At 39.8% G+C, this 20,193-nt stretch overlaps 1 protein-coding gene across 1 annotated transcript; it reads left to right on the top strand.

Annotated features, from left to right (window-relative positions):
- The first annotated feature begins 804 nt into the window (after positions 1-804).
- LOC146662360 (phosphatidate phosphatase LPIN2-like) lies at positions 805-20,068 on the top strand. Its single transcript, XM_085418937.1, has 20 exons — positions 805-900; positions 9,299-9,499; positions 10,847-10,942; positions 11,033-11,331; positions 11,419-11,535; positions 11,683-11,806; positions 11,879-12,353; positions 12,961-13,060; positions 13,202-13,389; positions 13,981-14,074; positions 14,168-14,237; positions 14,319-14,402; positions 14,698-14,777; positions 15,293-15,449; positions 16,014-16,162; positions 17,128-17,214; positions 17,300-17,452; positions 17,939-18,053; positions 18,179-18,282; positions 18,384-20,068. Exons 2-20 carry the CDS (start codon positions 9,308-9,310, stop codon positions 18,526-18,528), a joined length of 2,829 nt encoding a protein of 942 aa, XP_085275063.1. The 5' UTR covers positions 805-900; positions 9,299-9,307; the 3' UTR covers positions 18,529-20,068.
- The last annotated feature ends 125 nt before the right edge of the window (positions 20,069-20,193 follow it).

Genomic DNA, 20,193 nt, shown 5'->3' with positions numbered 1-20,193 from the left:
TAGAAATTGCTGAGCACAATTTTCAGGTTTATTTGTAACCCAGTGTCTTATTGCAGATTTATTGCATAAAAAGAAGTATAACCAAACAGTTTAAACAGAATTCGGTGTGGGTTAATTGTTTTGCAGAGTTGGAAGTTTGGACTTTTTTACTTAATTAAAGGTTCATATACAAATGTCCTAAAGTAAACATGCTCATTATGGCACTTTTCACTCATAAACATTACATTGGATTATCATTCTTAATTTATTGACGTGTATGTCACTTTAATGTTGCAGCTGTTGATCACTTTAATGGATAGATTTATAATAATACAGTTATTACAATAATGCAAACATAGAAACTCATAAATAAAGTACAAGTGCATTAAACCTGTACCTTTGTAAAATACTAGCTACATAACTGCTGGTCCTATCCATGACTTCGCCCAATATTGTAGGGCATTGGAGATTGCCAGTCACATTTCAGGGGTGACCTGTGCCACCACATGCCACTCTCTGGACACACCCCTGACCTAAAAGTCATATTCTGGCTATTTTGACAAAATATGGTTGCATTTCTTTTTAGGTTGGGCAGCATAGGCCTATTCTGATACCAAACCTTAATTAAAAAGTATGTGACTTCATTTTGAATCCTTTTGATATTTCTCTAAAAAAAAAGTTGAGGCTGTGCACACCACATTTTACGCAAACTCTCCATTTTACCTCTAAACCTTCTTCCTCTAAACGGACTTCGCTAACCTAATCACCTGACCACCTGCGCTGAAATCACGTGCGGCCTCATGGTCACGTGGTGTGCTCCTTCTCCACTTAGCGGCTGTAGAGGCGGAGAGACTCGGCAAACTGCCGGCGGAGAGGCTGAGTGACGGTGTGTCTCCCTGCGGTGAGCCGGTACTCCAGCAGGTAGGATGATTTAACCGCTCGCTGTCCTCACTGCGCTCATTTAAGAGCTGGGGGAGAATTTAAAGAGGCACAACCTGACTTCCCGAGTTTAAATATTGCCCCGCTGCTGCGGAGTGGTTGAAGGAGACATTTAGCTTGCTTGTATGTAACTAATGAGTCCTGTTTGATTCTGAGTGTCGCTTGTGGACAGTTGATATATCGAGTAGAAGTCAGCCTGTGCAGGATAATGAAGGTTTGTGACGCTAACGCGTTTTGTTAAATTATAATAAGCGCCGGTTTTGTCAGGTTAACCGTCAGCTGTGTCCTTAAACGCCTCATAGGTTTCACTACAGAAATACTAAACTAAAGCTGGGTATTTAGAGACCAGAATTTGAATGTAATCTACAGGTGCACGGAGCCTACTGCTTGGAGTGACTAAATGTCAAACATAATTATTTACAGCTACTTAAACGTGGGAAATTACTAAATTAAAAACAAACAAACAGTTAAAATCATTATTTAATTGAAATAAAGCCCTATTTGAATTTTCAGCTTCAGAAAGTTAAGTGAAAAACACCCATACAGTGTTGCTATGTTTCTTTTATGAATAGGTGAAAGGTTTTAATGAAAACAGATCTTTAACACGACCTTGGTCAAAACAACACCTGGCTGACTCACAATCACGTTGGACAGTTGGATGTAGTGAGCAGTAGGAACGTGCCAAGACAGGGAAAGCTAGATTTGTCCTAATCTTGTAAACAGGATTAACACCTCTTTAAGTCCTGTCACCCCATACAGAGAGACGGGCCAGGATGAGTCCTGGATGTGTATCCAGCCATTTTTGTAATCAACCAAAAAAGTAAAGCTTTTTATTATATTATTGTGTTATATTTGTATTGTGCCATAAGTTACATCATATTAATACAAATTGATTCCTTTGAATGAGGAAGACGCCCACACAAATGCTGACATTTGAGGCAAAAGCCTGTTGGTCTGCTGACTAATTTGCTGATGAGCTGTTTACCATCGTTACCAGTTAGTTTTTATTTAATTATTTTTGGATTTTTGCTGAAAAAGTTAATCATTATATTATATTTTAATTGACATTTCTGATAAGTGACTCATCATTTAGCATTTATGTTACCAATCCTAAGTATTTTATAGTGTTAGCTGTGTGTTTTTGACTCTTTTGGTGGACAAACATGTGTGGCAACGTGGACATTTTATTAATCAAAATGGGTAATCCCTTATTCACAAGGGATTCCACACTGGGTAGTTTCCATATGTTTGATTTGGGGGATTTGTTTGTTACACATCCTGACACAAGCGATTTATGTCTCATCCCAGAATGGAACCAGAGACCTTTTGCTTGGTTGGTTAATTTGTAAACCTCTGCACTTGATTAATGGTATATTAAATTAAATTAAAGGTATATTTAAAAAATGATAAAGAGATGAATAAATATGAAAATAATTTAGTTCCAGCCCACCTGGAGGTGTAGACTTTTGTACTTGACATTATTCTTAGCATTTTCGCATGTTAAGACCATTTTTTTTTTTTTTTTTTTTAAATTAAATGTGTATACGTGATTAGTTGTCCTGAATAGTCTTTCTGTTGTTTTTAAATGTCTCCCACTGGCAGAATAGCAGAGGTGTAAAGATTGTGAAACTGTGACTGAAATTGTGTTAATAAAAATATCAGAATGATGCTACTCTGTTTGTGCAAAGACTTCCTGCTAAGTTGAGGTTTTCTTACGTGACATGCGCACACGTGCTGTCTGCTCAAGAGCTGTCTGCCATATTGGATGAGATACGATCACTGGTTGCTAAGGAAATGCGTATTCCTCAACTGGTTGGCAGTGGTTACTGGAGGCGTCTGGCTGTTGCTTTGGTTGCTAGCAAATTGTTATGGTTATGTTTGTTTCTTTGTCTGCAAATACTCTCAAACAACTAGCCCAGTGGTAGCAAAATTTGGAAAAAGTACGACACAGATGAGAAATGGAGAAAGTTCCCCTAGTAGACAAGTTCGTCACTTACATTAAACTATGACCGCAGCAGTACGCTAGCGACCAAACCAATCACAAGGAGCTTTTTGGCCAACTTGTTGGGAAATACAGGTTTTTCCCTATCGACAGGTGGTTGCAAGGGAGTCACTAACCAGTCTAACTAACCAGGGCTTGCGTGACTGGAATGTTAGCATTTTCCAAGTGGCTGCCATCAACCTCTGGGAACCATGGTTAGCGAATACAATTTTTCCATCATGACCAGTGGTTGCAAGATGATTGCAGACCAGTCTAGGCCTGTGTGTTCATTTACATATGATTTGGCACGTGCAGTGCTGCTCTCTGAAATCCATTCATTTCTATTGCTTGCGCTGCACAATAATGGTTTCTTGCTGCGCAGTGCCAGCGTGGCGTACTCAGGGATGTGTGGTCAAAGTTTGACCTAGTTCGACTGTACCTTTGCCTGACCAATTAAAAACAAGTCTAGAAGACTATGAAGAAAGCATGTGCGTATCCGAGTTTGGTGAACTTTTTGACACACATTTACGTGGATGGATGGATGGATGGATGGATAGATAGATTGATTTAATACAACACAAACTCTTGTAGAGGATACAAAGTCAAAGAGAGACATGTTTTGAAATGACAAGGACCAGGTGTATCTAGTACACGTAGAGCAGCCGCAAAAAATGACATACAAGCAGAGCGCAGCGGCCAGCGCAACACAAACTGTCCTTCGCTCTAGCTAGCGGTCAGCGCAGCACATGCCCTCTGCCCTCTCGCTCTTTCATGTCTGTAAACACTCTCCTGATGACTTTATGGACTCAATCTCTAGTTTCACATCATAGTGAATAAAATGTTAAGTCCATATTGAAAATTATGTTTTAGTTTTGTTTTTTTGGTTGTATCTGACAAGTTGTTGGGCAACAACTTATCAGTTACAAGCTGAAATGAGTGTACAGTTTCACATCCTCGTTCACCTCTTGCTTGCCACATCTAGTTTTAGAACATATGTGTATTCATAAAGGCACTTTGTAGAACAATAGAGGATGTCCATCTTTTATGCTGTTGGTAGGTATGAAGCAAATCATGAGTTTGGGTAGTTTTTTAATCACCTCCTAGTGGAAAATAAGGCTCCATATTGTTTTTGATTTGTATATTCTTGTTATGTTCTGGATGAATTCAGTTAATTTCAAGTCTGCACACTTTGGCCCCCCAGCTGTACAGAACATCATACCATTCTATCTTTAATGTGGGAACCTATGAGCTAGTCTGCGGCCAAATTCTCTGGGGATATCAGCCAGTATTTTCAGACTTTCAGTGCAGCCTGGGGATATCTGGGTCAAGACTTAACTTTCTGTCTGCAGGGAGAAAGCTTAGAGAAAAACTAATAAAGAGCTAGAGTATGGTGGCCAGTAAAGTAAATTGACAGTTTACCTACATGCAACCAGAGCCTGTTTAAATGTCACTAGGCTTTTGTACTTTTAATACATACCAGAATAATCAAATGTCTTGCCCCATATCTACATTCTGCAAATTCACATGCACATCTGTTTATAGAGCTTATGATGTGTGTGACGGAAGTGCTGTGGGAGTTGAACTCATTCTAAATTTGGTCATGTGCATTGCAGATAAAGCAGACGGTGGTCAACAGCACTCAACAGGGAGCTCTGATTGTTGTTTTTGTGTTCTCATCTAGACACTTCTGTTTTGAACACAACACGAGCGTTGCAGTTTTCAGGGTACAGCTTGCTTTGGTTGACAGTAGGACAGGAAGTCACAGGATATTACAGGAATTCTGTGCACACAGTGTAATGCTGTTATCGTATCATTAAACACCACGCAACATTCAGTAACCTTTGTGGTCTTCTCAGCACTGAACACCCAAGTTTGAGATACATTGCTGGTATTCTATATACATTCATGGTTTCCATAGAATGAGTAACGGCTATCTATGTCTTGTGCCAACAGATCAGATTTAGTTTAGTCCATGACCTACATTTGCATTCTTAAATATGAAATATTTGGATGGTGATGTGCTCTGGCACCTGTTGTTCTGCATAGTTTTTCACATTTTGTAGAGCAAATTATTATTCAAACCAAAATCCATTGGATCAAAGTGTTCCCTGAGGGTGTTTTGCACTGCTTGTAGACACATTTCAAGCACAGGTTTTCCGTGACTGGGGGCCTGGTGCTGGATTATGTAAGCGTTTTAGCTAAGGCCTGGGGTAATTTTTCCCTCAGTGCATGTAGAAAGGTCAGAGGAGCTGTGCTGCATGGCACAAACCAGGAGCAGGCTGCTTGAGGAGGACAAGGGGGGTAAAGGAGGAGGGAGCACATGGAGTCCTCAGGAAGGACACCTGTAGATCAGCGGGACCAGCGTCTGCACCTGAAGTCCCTCTGGACTCTAGTGAGTTGGGGTGCTGCTTTGACTTCTGTCTTACTGAATAGTATGAGCAAAGGTGGACTTTTTTACCTTTACTCATTTTATAATAAGAGTAAAGGTTGATGTTTGTGTTTTTGTGGTCATTTATTTAAGAAATGCAGGAGAGAAACTGATGGATCTGAATGATACTGTGTTTATTTATTGGTCAGTCTGTATATCATTATTTCACTTGACTGTTGAGTCAGTGGAAAGGGAGAGTGAGGAAAATTCGTGTAAGACAACAGAAATGTATTGAATTTTCATTGATAACGAGGAATATTAGAAGGTGAAATTAGATTCTATAGAAAAATTAGTTGATTAAGAAAAGGGATTAAGTTTTCCTTCCTTGCTTTTTCCAGCCAGTTCACTGTGTGATCAGCTTCCCAGTAGGTATCTTATCTAATGTGAATATATCTACTCTTGTAAACCTGCTCCAGTCCTTTAATCCTAACTTCATTTTACTTTCTGCTGCAATCACTAAACATCTTTACGCTATCTTTAGGTTAGGTTCATGATACTGATGAAAAGGTCCTGATGTGCAGAATTAATGGCTGTAGATATGACTGGATCTCCAAAGGACCACATTTTGCGTATTCATCATTTTCAGCTATTATCAGCAGATTGTAGTTCGCTGAGTATGTTTTTGGTCTAATGTCTAATCGCATTAGAGTTTAATTGGAACACTGGCTGCTGGTCTTAGAGGCTGAATGGTTTCAAAGTCCAAGCAGCTGGTAAGCAGCTCGCATCTAGTCTCTTATTTGTTGTCCCAAACACAACACAATAACACATTTATTTTTTTTTTACCATTTAGGCCACACAAATATGAGAACTCCTTATCTGCATGTCATGTTTCCTGTTGCAAACCCATACATTAAAGCATCTGAACTCACATTAAACTGCAGTAATTGTAGGTGCTGAGCAACATGAGAACATATAATGACAATTGTACGACTTCGACTTACGTCCTGAAGGGATGAAATAAGGTTCAGTAAATACAAATTTGAGCTCTGAAAACATGGCCTTTGTTTGCTGTGGTGTTACGAACGTACATGACAAAAGCAGGAAACCCCAAAACTGCATTAGCCGGAGTAATGACGTAATGTAACCTGGAAGTGTAATGTGATAGCTTGTGTACGAGGGACGCATGAGACAGTTCTGATAAATGTAACCACAACTGATTTTGTCAGTGATCTGAGTCAATGACATTGTATTTTTACATTGTCGTAGTGTTGTGTGTTGTTGTGTAAGAAGTTTCTTTTATTCATTGTTTACTCAATCTAGATTTAAAACTTACACACCGCTTAAAATGTTTAAATCAAAGGCATTAACCCTATTTTACAGTAAATGCAATAAAATAAAATTAGTGTTGAAATCACTGCATATTATTTAAGTTAGAAATATCCTTAAAATGCATTTGGTGGGTTTTTCTGAAGTGACTTTTGTGATTATAAACAGCATAGGCCAGAGTTCACATTCAAACCTTTTAACCTAATCCACTTGGGTGTGAACTCTCTTTGTCCATATACACATCATGTTTGAGCTACGATGAGTCCATAAATTGTAAATTTTATGCTTTTATTTTAAACTTTTAAACCATCACAGTACAAGAATTGTGTACTGCAGTGGTGGTAAGTTGCAGTTCTTACTTAGTTGTAATATATCCGACTGTCCACAGTACAGAGTCCTATTACACTGACTGACTTGTGCTTTATTATGCAAGCTAATACAGGGGTTGTGTTCATGGAAGACCTCGACTGAGAAATATCTTATTACATTTGGATTCAGGGATAATGTTGTTGTATGAATACCAGTAGAAAAGGGATCCCGCTGTGTTAACAGTTTACAGTTGACACAGTTTGGACTCGTGCTGCACTGCCTCTGTATTGGGTTATCTTTCAGCACCAGTAGATAGAAAACCATCAGGTCACAAATCAAATTCATCTAATGCAAAAAGGTTTTGCCTCATCTGGCCGTCTCTCCAGCCACAGCAAATGATATTGAATCGTCAGCCGGATGGACTATGTCAATGATCTTTGGGTTGTGTTTCAAATTAGATTCCCCAAACTTTACCAGCTCATGAGTACCACCTTTTCACATCTTATTATTATTGTTATTCTCTTTCAGAGGTCCTTATTGTAATAAGGGACGCGTTGTAGTGTCCTTTCGACTATTCTTTGAGATTCATAGCACAAAATGAAAACAAAGAACAAAAAAAGAATGATTTTACTTTGCTTAGCTTTGAGTCAGCAGACATGAATGACCTGAAACATTCAGAGAAGATTAATAATATGGCTGTTAATGACATGTCATTATAGCATTGATAAACTCTGGTAGAAATAAAAATGACTGCTTAACCACTGAGTCAAAATACCAGAAATGTTTTTCTAAAGTGATCTGTGACTAATATAAAATGCATTCCTCATGTCCCCTTCAACAATAAAATCAGAATCAGAATACTTTATTGATCCCTGGGGGAAATTATTTTTTGTTACAGTGCTCCATTTTAAACCAACATTAAGACAAGACAGACAATACGCTAACTAAGAATAGTACAATACATACATACATACATACATACATACATACATACATACATACATAAGTCACTTATAAATAAATATTTGGAAAAGAAACATGTGTAGTTGTAGCAGCAAACAGTGTGTTAAGTGGATGCGTTGTACAGGGAGATGGCCACAGGCAGGAATGATTTCCTGTGTCGTTCAGTGGTGCTTTTCAGTAATCTCAGTCTCTCACTGAACGAGCTCCTGTGACTGACCAGCATGTCATGGAGTGGGTGGGAGGTGTTATCCAACATTGTCTTTATCTTGGACAGCATCCGCCTCTCCGACACCACCTTGAGGGAGTCCAGCTCCATCCCCACAACATTGCTGGCCTTACGGATCAGTTTATTAAGTCTGTTGGCATCTGCGACCCTCAGCCTGCTCCCCCAGCATGCAACAGCATAGAGGATCGCACTGGCCACAACAGACTCATAGAAAATCCTCAGCATTTTCTGGCAGATGTTGAAGGACCTCAGTCGCCTCAAAAAATAGAGACAACTCTGGCCCTTCCTGTAAAGTGCTGTGGTGTTTTTAGCCCAGTCCAGTTTATTGTCAATGTGTACTCCAAGGTATTTATAGTCCTCCACAATGTCAACACTGACCCCCTGGATTGAAACAGGGGTCAAGTGTTTCCTGGTCTTCCTGAAAGGTGATGAAGCAGACATGAGGATTTAAAGATGAGAGAATAATATAATTATATGTATTTAAGGCTTCAGTGCTGGTGATGATTAGTGAGTATGATGTGCATAAAAAGTACAGAAATGTTAGTAAAAATAAAAAAGTTATGAATATCAATAAAAATACAATTGTGCTACCAGTGTGTAACAATACATTTTATTTTCATTGTAGCATTTTTTTGAATTCTTAATTAACCTAAATTTGAGGTTTTATCACTCCTTTTTCCTCTAACAAAGTCAGGCTGACATGTCAGACAGGTTTCGCTTGTTTATGTAAAACTGTACATAAAACTATCACAGATTTATTGCTAGCTGTACAAACTGTACAAAGGTCTTTTCTAACTGCTTAGGATTGTTATGTTGTTAACACTCAAACTGGTTACAGAGAGATTAACTAGATGTGACCCAAGTTGGGTCCCATTGATTGTAACTTCTGCTCCTTGTGGACACAGAAACACTTTCAAAAACGTGCTCTCTGGTCAATTCTACATCAGCTGCCTCGGTGCTGTATCTGAGGCACTGATTAAGTCTCGATCGCCTAGGACTCTTTAAGAAAATGGGACAGAGCCACTGTGTTTAGGGACTGGCATGCATTTCCTTTGCAGGCTATTCTGAACAACAGGGGCCTCACGACAGGAACCATGTCCTAGAAAGACACAAAAATGACCTCATGATTTTATTCTGCTGTTAATCCAGACAATATAAGGGGTTGGAAGGTAAAGTGTAAATTAACGAAAGCTATTTTTGCTGACAGGTGAACACCATGAACTATGTGGGGCAGCTGGCAGGCCAGGTGCTGGTGACAGTAAAGGAGCTCTATAAAGGGATCAATCAGGCCACTCTCTCAGGCTGCATTGACGTGATTGTGGTCCGACAGCCCGATGGGACGTTCCAGTGCTCTCCTTTCCACGTCCGCTTTGGAAAACTGGGGGTGCTGCGCTCCAGGGAGAAAGTAGTGAGTGTCTGCTTCAAGTAGAAGTGCACAGGTGTAAAAATCTGCAAATGTGTGCGGTGAATTTAAATGAAAGCGTGCTTGCTCTGCTCTGAAGGAAATATTTGAACCTAAACATTTCGGTATCCTGGAGCAGATTTTAAAATAAATGTAAAACATGTCTGTTTAAATGTTAACAAAAACGACCATAGAAATGTTTTTAGATAGATCATAGATCATAATGGCTAATTTTATATTATGTGGGGTGTCCAAGGTTGCACAATGAACCTGTGTGTTATCAAGAAGCTGCACAATAGATTTTCTGGTCATCTGACTGCTCTTTGCCTCTCTCTTTCCATCTCAACCACATTATCATCCAATCCACTCTCTGCTTCTAACAAGAGCACACTGCACTCTCTCTATTTATAGCCTCTGTATAGTGGGTAACTGAGGATGGAGACAGAATACATAGACTAAAGCTCAATTCAGCCTCTTATTCCCAGCTGATCGAGCTTCATCCTCTTCAAAAACCTTGTCTTACATATAGAATAAGCCCGTCTGTTGTAGACTTGCAGGAAGGACTGACAGGAACAGGAAGTAGTCTGTGGTTGACTGAAGATGTTTTCACTTACTCTGTAAATCACAGAGAGGTTTAAAACATTTCTTACTACAAACCAAGCAGGAAAAAATAGAACACAGGTGTTAAATGCCCTGCACCGTGTGACAATTTAAAGGTGCTGGGAGTCACTTAATCAGCACAGCTGAGTTTAAAGTAGAAGAGAATTATGAAAAACATTTTTTTTCATGGTTTAAAGAACAGGTTATTTCCAGTATTGGAGCAGATCAATGGAAAATTAAAAAATGAAAACCTTTATTTGAGTCCCTGGGTTCCTTCTGGAATTCCATGCATTTGTTTATGAGATCATCAGTGCCTCTGCTGATTCCCTGCACTGAGCACCAATACTTGAAGATGGTTTAAAAATGGAGGCCAATAATCACTAAAATCAGCAGATGACTGGATACCAGGAAAACACAGCTAACATTAACATTAGCAGGAGAAACAGTTGTTTTTTCTTTAGTCTGACCAACTTTTGGTGAATGCGTGAAACAGAGCACTTACTGTACTTCACTGAACACACTTGGGTGTTAATACCAATAATTTGGGGGATTTAATGCTGAGAGCCTTTATGGCTTGTTTGTTTTAAATAATGGGCAGAAGTCATGGCGAGTAGTTTTTTCTGTGGCTTAACTCTAAAGCTTCTGTGACGACATACATATTGTGCTTTTCTCATTAGGGTTTGGTAAAAAAAATCTGAGGCCATCTGAGGAGAACAGAGTTTAAGCATCTTTTGAAATGTTGTTTGACTGCAGATTGATATAGAGATCAATGGAGAACCTGTGGAGCTACACATGAAGCTTGGAGACAATGGAGAGGCCTTCTTTGTCCAGGAGACGGAGCAGAATAATGTGAATTTTACCCACATAATTCAGCTCAATTTTATTCATATTATCTATCGTTGCTCTTTGTACATGTATTTATTTTTTTCTCTGAAACAGGAGATTGTTCCAGCCCATTTGGTGACCTCACCTATCCCTACAGAAGAGCCTCTGTTCAGGAGCAGAGAATCCAGATGTGGGGGAACAACAGCAGAGACCAGCCAGCCCCTCAGTCTGGAAGAGCCAGTCTCTGTAAACCTCCACCCCTGCTCCAATTCAGCTGGTAAAAAGAAGAAGAGACGCAGGAGAAAGCACAAAGCTGAGCCACGTAAGGAGGAGCAAACGACGGCGTCTGCAGCCGGGGAGCTGGAGCTGTGTGATCTCAGTTCAGATGAAGAGCAAAATGCACAGAGTGGACGGTGAGGAGACATGTTTACTCTGAAAATTGAAATTTGACCTGTTCTTCAATGTAACTAAATTATTCATTTGTTGTTTCCTGTCTTCAGAGCATCTTCACTGTCTGCAATGAAGGAAAATATGGACCACAGACAGCATTCCCCACTCACCGCCCTTGAATGGGACAGCTACCCATTCTCTGATGGCGACTGGTCGCCCTGCACTACGTATGGCCTTTTCTGTTTCGTCCATTCAGATGTTTACAGAGTTCCTACAAGCAGAAAGATCAAACACTTACACATTAAATCAGACTGGGCTGAATAAAACAAATTATTCCTACAGCATCATTAGAGCTTTTATTTTTCTTATATCAGGGAGGTGCCTGAGCCCATGTCACCGAAGAGTGACTCGGAGCTGATGGTGAAGCCGTCAGAGAGCATGCTCAGGACTGAGTCGCACATGCAGTGGACCTGGGGGGAATTTCCAGAATCTACCAGGGTAAGAGTCTAAAACTTGGACTAGTGCTAGTTCATATCATTCAGAATTCTAAAAGCTATTTATTGTGTTCAGGTCAACAAAAAGGAAAAATGGGAGCCAAAGACTTTGACCATCACTCCCTCAGAGAACACACACTTCAGGGTTATTTTGAGCTCTGAAGCCATGGAGGAAGAGTCCAGAGGAGGACGGGGAACAACAGATCCCGTTTGCAGTATTGTAAAACCTGAGCCCCGAACCATCAAACCTGATGAATGTAGCTGCAAAGCGCAGCCCCCTGCTGCTTCATCACATGGTGCAAACAATACAGAACCCAAGCCAGACCTTTCAAGTTTGATATCGAGCAGCTTTACACCAGAGCCCTGCCCAAGCAATGCTGACCTCAGTGCAAAAAATGCAAGCAAGGCCAGGTGGACATCTTCATCTCCCAGCCGCCAGGACAGCAGCTCGACTGCCAGCGCAGGTAGTAACCAGACCGGAGACTCTGCAGCTGTTTGTCCTGATCCAAGTGCCAATTCAAAAGCCACCGACTCACCCATCAAGAGAAGGGGTAACACTTTTACCTTAATCTGAAAATGTCATATATACTAAAGGAATTTGTTTAAACCTACAGATTTAATATAGAAAAGTTTAAACAAATCATTAGCAGGAGAAAGCTTTCCTGCAATTTCTGATGCAGAAGCATGTCTTCTTAGAAGTGTGGGAGAATTGTTTAGATGAGGAGGAGGGAGGCTTTGAATCTTTCATTTCATTTTATTACAAAGAGAGGTCCTCCCTTACTTGGTCCCCCCTGGCACAGTATAATATTAATCACAAGGATAAGAAAAGACTACAAAAAGAGACCCAGCAGTTCCCTGTTTTTGAGAGAAGAGCTACTAATAAACTGTTAAATCGGTCCCTGAAAATGTAAAGCAAATATCATAAGAAACAATCCATAAAAATAAGTCCAAGATGAGAAAAAGTTGAGAATTTTTCAGAGACACTCTTTCTGACTTGAACCCATTCAGAGTATGTGAATGCTGACAGGAAGGATGTGGTTTCTGTTCCGGCCTGAGTTCATACTCTGTCTGGGGCTGCATTTTGTACGCGAAAGTGAAGTGAAAAAAAAAAAGTCAGCAATTTCAAAGAAGTCAACCCTTTGTTTTCATTTCACAAAGTTGTGAGGAAGAGGAGCCAACATCAGGGACCAGAAGATATTTACCTGGAAGACCTCACCGCACTCGAGCCTGACGTTGCTGCCCGGTACTTCCCAAAAAGGTACATACCTGGAAACCCTTTCAGCTACCCTGTTCTGTCCTGCACCCTTAGACATGGTGAAATAAACACTGTATACTTTTGAAACACAAATATGAAAACTACTTTCTGATTTTAGTGTCTAAACCTGCACTCTTGTTTCAGTGAGTCAGAACAGGTCAATAAACACTGGGTGGAGACAGGACAACGCTCTGGATCCCAGTCACCCCAGTCAGTGGGGAGTGCAGCAGCAGACAGTGGCACTGAGTGTCTGTCTGACTCTGCTGGAGACCTGCCTGATGTCACACTGTCACTGTGTGGAGGTGTCGGTGAGAACTCGGAGATCTCTAAAGGTAGCTGTAGCTTTCCCTCCCTGGAAGTCTGACTCTGACACCTTGTGCTTGTGCCCTCTGGATTACGTGCTGGATCTCTGCCAGTGTGTCATTTTCACTTTGGGGAGGTTGAAGGCAGGCAAATCTGGTGTGTAGGGCAGGCCAGCACCCAATGACATGCACCGTCACTCTAAATGTTGTCAAGATGTTACAGTAGAACTCCTTTAGCAGGAATAACCGTCTCACCCTGAAGGACAAAGTCATTGTACGCAGCCGTGAATGTCGAAAAACAGCGAGCATGCTCCTGGTTGCACTTGTTACCTGTTGACCTGCCTTTAGCCTCTTGAGCTAAAAATTGAAGGTTTATAGCCAAGGACACATGTTTAACACAGAAGTTTATGTTTGAGGAAAATGCAGATGTGCAAGAGGTCAAACTTTAATTTTCCATATCAGTTATTAAACTTGTGCGAAACAAATAAAGCTTTGAATTATTTTGAAAAGAAAAGCAGGGTATATATGTTTTTCACTTACAGCTCCTCTGCAATATTAGTTTGCAGTATGGGTTGGCATCTTTATTTTTAGTGTAGCTCACGATGCTCTCTTTTCTTCCAGAAAAATTCATGGAGCACATCATAACCTACAATGACTTTGCAGAGAATCCAGCAATTATTGATAATCCTAATTTGGTGGTCAGAATTGCAAACAGGTGAGTCCTCCTGCTAACCAACAGGTGCACTGTTTCATCAATGTTTTTTATAATCTTTGGAACATCCAGGTGTTATACCTCCTTATATTTCAGGTATTATAACTGGACACTGGCAGCACCATTGATACTCAGTATGCAAGCTTTCCAGAAGAACCTGCCAAAGGTATCCTTTAGTGTAAAGTCTTAAGATTTATCTGCTTACATCTGCACACTTATACATATGCTTCTGTTGTTTGACTGACAGGCTACAGAGGAGGCCTGGGTGAAGGAGAAAATGCCAAAAAAGTCGGGACGCTGGTGGTTCTGGAGAAAGAGCAGCGTGAAGCAGGTGTGTTTCTATGAAATTAATAACTTCTTACTTTTATGTAACACTCCTATTTTCGAGTGTAGCGGGCAGTAATCAGTAGCTTTGAATTGTAAATGACGTGAGTTAGATGAGAAACAGGTTACCTAAATGCATCAGTAACCATTACATCACTCACTGCTTTGCATCATTATGTAAAGACTCTTCACTACCTTATGAAACAAACTTTTACTGCACATTGTTTTTTGTTTTTTTTTATTTCTATACCTACAATAAGATAAATTTAACAACATTTCTTCCTTTTTTTTTTTTTTTTTAGTTATCATCAGAGACCAAGTTAGAGAGACAGGAGTCTCTGACCACAGAGAGCCCTTCCCTCCACCAGGCCCCAGAAACACAGTGAGTCAGCAACAAAGCTCTGGCTTCCTCACAACACTACAGTCACACATCAGGACGAGCAGTGTTGGGTAAACATGTCCCACAGAGGGTGGATTAGCATGTTAGTCAGCATGCAGTGCTGTCATTACATAACTCTAAATCAGTACGAGTCCAGGAACCAAACAAAAAACAGTTTAAACATTAGTTTGAACTAGCAGATTCTATCTTTAACTATTGTAGAAATCATTGAAAGTGCTTTCAGTTTCAGTGTAAACTGTGTCAAGGGCAAATGAATACTTTAAGTAAATGAATTAGCAGGTCTGCTGCCCTCTTTTGACTATAAATGATGCTGCAAGGTGGAGTTTCGTTCCCTGAAAGATATTTGATATAGCATAAATATGTCACTGAATTGTCCTGCTATTGTGCCTATTTTGACGTTGCTTCACAATGACTTAACTCTTTTCTGGGCCAAGGCCCATTTTCTCTACTCTTGACACCATTTGCTGGTCTTCTTCAGGCTGTACTCTCCTCTACAGGCAGAAAGCTTCAGAGTGGTCCAGCGATGATGAGACTAAAGAGCTGAATGCTGCGGCTCCTGCTTTAACACCTACTGAGCGCGCGCAGACGGAAAATCAAGCACCACAACCGTGTCACTCTTACAAGAAATCCCTCCGCCTTTCGTCCGATCAGATAGTAAGACCTCGCACCGCTGAGTGATTAACTGGGAAAAACTACAAGCAGACTCATTTGAGTCGTTTAATTTCTGTTTCTGTGAAGTGCAGAGAAAAGCCCTAGATTAGATATTTTATTTATTTTGTTTACAAAACATCCCATCATTGACTCAATGCAGCTTTGAGCTACAGAACAGAGTTTTCTATGTTTATGCAAACTGTAGTAAAATCTTATCAAGATGATTTGTAAAATGTTAGAACACAAGCACAGGCATTCATGCAGAAAGTGACAGAGATAGCACACACATATATAAACATGCTGATAAGTGAGAATGTGAACAATAAGGGGGGGAGCCTTAAATTACATTTAAGTTTATGGTCTCTATTAGGTAAATGAAATGCTAAGATTTAGTGGCCACAATAGCAGGATGTTAAATGAACAAATGTATTATATCCAGCATTCTTATCAAGCTCAGTTACTCATGTAGTGGAAGGTATCTTATATTGCAAGTAATACTTCACTTTCACACTTTTTGGTGTAGTATTTGTGTTTAAAAGAAAACTTTAATCATTGTGTCTCTTACAGGCCAGCCTGAAGTTAAGAGAGGGGCCAAATGATATGACCTTTAGCATAACCACTCAGTACCAGGGAACGTGTCGCTGTGCAGGGACCATCTACCTGTGGAACTGGGACGACAAGGTCATCATTTCTGACATCGATGGGACCATCACCAAGTATGGGGAATAAGTATACTGAAATAAATACTTTGTATTGTCTTTATTTCATGAGATTTCAGAGTGTTTTGAGTCTTATATGCTTTACGGCATATAGTAGAGTGCACAGGGCAAAATATTTATCAGCAACGGCATGCTAAGAGGGTACTAATTTGCCTTTCTGCACAGTCAGAACTGCAGTTTCTCTGCTCAGACTTTAGAGGTCAATAGACAAGCCTGTGGAGTTCATATTGCTAAGCACAAACCTTGTCACTTGGACCAGTAAAAGACATGGAGGCAAGAGTTCTGTTTATTTGGTGCTATAGATGCATAAATGCTAAAAACAGGCCATTTTAGCCCATTATGAGGTGGTTGCTATGCATCAGGATGACACCATTATATATGATATAGATGAGAACCTCCAGGGGCCAAAGATGTACCTGTGTGCCAAGTTTGGAGGAGTTTGTGGACAAACAGATTTTGTGTATCATTGTAGTATTTAAACACTTTCCTAACATGCTTGTCTCAATCTCTAGTTTAATATCTAAATAAAGAAGTTCATTTAGTGCCAGTTAGTGTAAAATAGATGATAAAATTGTGTTTTCTTTACCTATTTAATTTGTTGTTGATCAATCGCTACTCTCTCAGGGTGCAGTGTCATCAGGCTCACTACACTTTTGTGACTTGTGGTCTTTTAAATACAGTCTGAAGTAATAAGCACTATTTTAACCAATTTTAAAGGTGAATATGCTCTCTGAGCTTTAATGTCTCATTTTAATTAATCACAGATGTTTTACTTGTATTGGCATTTAAATTTTTTATACTTGAGTGTACAGGTTGGAGTGTTATGATGGTAAACTTCTCTAATTTGTTTTGTTTGATAATACGCAGCATCCAGTCATCAAATATGGATCTGCAGTATCTATTCCACTCATCATTTTTATGCTCAGCTCTGTTATAGTATTTTACATCTACTTTCCCCACAGATCAGATGTGTTTGGTCAGATTCTACCTCAGCTTGGTAAAGACTGGACCCACCAGGGAATTGCTAAGCTTTACCACTCAGTGCATGAGTAAGAAACAGTAACAGTTTCCATGACTACACTCTGTTAGGCCACAAAGACGTCAACAAGTAACATGAACATCTTTCCACTGCAGGAATGGCTACAAGTTCCTGTACTGCTCGGCTCGAGCCATCGGCATGGCTGACATGACTCGAGGGTATTTGCACTGGGTGAACGACAGAGGGACTCTGCTGCCTCAGGGACCCCTCCTCCTCTCCCCAAGCAGCCTCTTCTCAGCCTTCCACAGGTAAGAAAATAATAACCTTCCTTGTCTTATGTACTGCTTGTTCCAGTCAACAGCGCTATTTGAATAGCTGAGAATGAATACATGATTTAAGATGCACAAATAAATGTTTGTGCTTCCCAAGAGAATAACAGTGACTATAAAACAGAGTTATAGAGGAAGCCTTTTATCACAATGCAAATTCCAATCATTTTGCTTTTTCTTTTCCTTTAATGAAATGTTATTTTAGCTCCAGTCACACGTTCTCACACTGTGGAGCAGCTGATGACCAGAAACTTGAAAAAACAAAACCTGCAAATATTATCTTTAGCCTGCATCATTAAAATGAAAAGTTTAACTCCTGTCGGTGTCGTGCATTGTGGCTGCTCATTAGATGATTCAGTCATTCAGTGAGTTTGAAAGTCATGAAAAATGAGCTCAGTTAAAAGAAGGACACTCCAGCAGCAGAAGGACTGAGGTTGATTCTTTAATTCTTTCTTTTCTTGTTAGAGAAATCATTGAAAAGAAGCCTGAGAAGTTCAAAATCGAATGCCTCACAGACATCAAGAACTTGTTCTTCCCAAACACACACCCCTTCTATGCTGCCTTTGGAAACAGAGAAAGCGTGAGTTTCTCAATTTTGTCCCTGTGCTGTTAGTACTTTTGAGGTTTTTCTCTTTGAGATCTGACTGAATTCTTATGATAAATGAATGAAATTATACTTTTTCTCATTTTGCTTTTGTATACAAGGATGTGTTTGCCTATAAGAAAGTGGGCGTTCCTGCGTGCCGAATATTCACAGTGAATCCCAAGGGGGAGCTGATCCTCGAACAAGCCAAAGGCAATAAAACATCGTAAGTAGGCGACCCATCCCTGGAGTCAGTTTGTGTCTGCCAGCTGTTTCTCTCAGACAGACGGTCATTGTTTTCACTGCTGCTGTCTTGTTTTTTGGCAGATACAGCCGGTTGAGTGAGCTGGTGGAACATGTTTTCCCTCTGCGGAGTACACAACACAACGCAACCTTCAGCTGCCCAGAGTTCAGCTCCTTCTCTTACTGGAGAGAGCCCATCGCTGAGGTGTGCCTCGAGGAGCTGCTTTAACTTGGACTACCAGACCCCCGAACACTTTAACTCTGGTTATTTTGTTGACTCTGCACAGGCTTAATGCCAGTTACGTTCACATGTCCGAGAGCTTTGTAGACCACTAAGACGGTTTGGAGTATTGATTCACTCCATATTGCAAATATATTTCCTTCATGCGCCTCGTTATTTAAACTTCACAGAAAAAAAACTTTATCTGAAGGCTTTTGCAAAGTTTTCCTTACAGGAGCAGAAGTTTCTTAAGGACTTGTATAGACAGTGGAGCTATAACAGTTGGTGTGATCAGGTTGTGCGACATACGAAGCGTGATCACAAAGTCCTGTGACTTCATGCAGTTTTAAAAAAACTGCACCTTATCTAAATTTGGACAATTTCCCATTCAAGGTCGTCTCCTTGTGCACCTCTGGTCTACTTCCAGCACTGCTGCAGTTTTATTTCACACTTTTTTTTGACTATTTACACTTTTGTGTTTTACAAGTTTAACCAAAACTTCGGTGTTGATGGTCGTCAGTGGTGTAAGAGCTCGGTGTCTGGGTACGAGACTTTTTTTTTTTTTTTTTTTTTTTTTTTTTTTTTTTTTTTTCCCCCCCCACGTTGTTATTGTATTTTGTACCTTGATTTTCTTTCCTCGGGATCAGACTGTCACTGTGGACTGAAGCACGGTTGTGTGCTGGCACGCAGCAGATTTTAGCTAAACCAACACAACCGATTCTGACCATATTGCAAGTTTTTCCTGAGAATGAAAATTTTACGTTAAAGATTTAGTATTTTTGACAAACTGGAGCACATTTAGGGCACATTGAAGGCACACAAGTACAAATGAAAAGGACAGTGTTGTGAAACCATCAGCAATGCTGGAAGTAGTTTAGCAAACCCAAGAAGACTACATATGAAGGGAAATCACAAATGTAAACTGGGTATGATTTGAATATTTTGTACGGGTGAGTCATGGAGTTATATTTGCAAATTTTAGTGGTGTATGCAGAACGGCTGCGTAAGCATCCTTTTGCCGCCTTATTTTGTTTATAACAATCTTATTTAATGTGTAGTTTTAAAAAGCTGAAGGATTTTGCATTAATATGCTAAGAAGAAAATTGTGAAATGATTTGCTTGGGGTTTAACTGTATTACTGTGATTTTAAAAAATGCTGCTACTAGAAAATCATTTTATTATTTTCACTTCATTTTTAATTTTTTACTGATGTTTTGGCAGACGTTACTGTCAGTAAAATTTGTTGCACTCTTTCTATGAAAGTAATACACTTTGTGTGAAGAGAACACAGTATTTTTTTTTTTAATTTTTTTTTTAGTTTTAAGGTAATTTTCCATTTAGAGTAAGGAAAGTTTCTGCTGCTTTGAGTTCTTTTCTGTAGATCGCTGTGATTACTTTGCGTGGATTTGTGTTGATGTAACAGCGCGAGCACAAAGAATGACCAAATTTCTGATGAATACATGATACAAAAGCAGAAATGTAATTTTTTTAAGGTGTCAAAATGCAGATTTGCTGTACATAACTAATGCATAGTAGTATATTTAAAGTATGTATAGGACTGAAACAGTTAAAACATGTTGGATGATGCATTAATAAAAGAGACTTTATTTAAAGGATGATCGAGACTTATTTTATACATTTAGCATGTGTGTCTCTGTTACCTCAAAGTCGTGG

This window comes from Rhamphochromis longiceps, linkage group LG9 (assembly GCF_057381845.1).
Source record: "Rhamphochromis longiceps isolate RC_006_pf linkage group LG9, R_longiceps_female_GT1.1, whole genome shotgun sequence".
NCBI classification, from domain to species: Eukaryota; Metazoa; Chordata; class Actinopteri; order Cichliformes; family Cichlidae; genus Rhamphochromis; species Rhamphochromis longiceps.
This window is presented reverse-complemented; position numbering and strand designations above follow the sequence as displayed.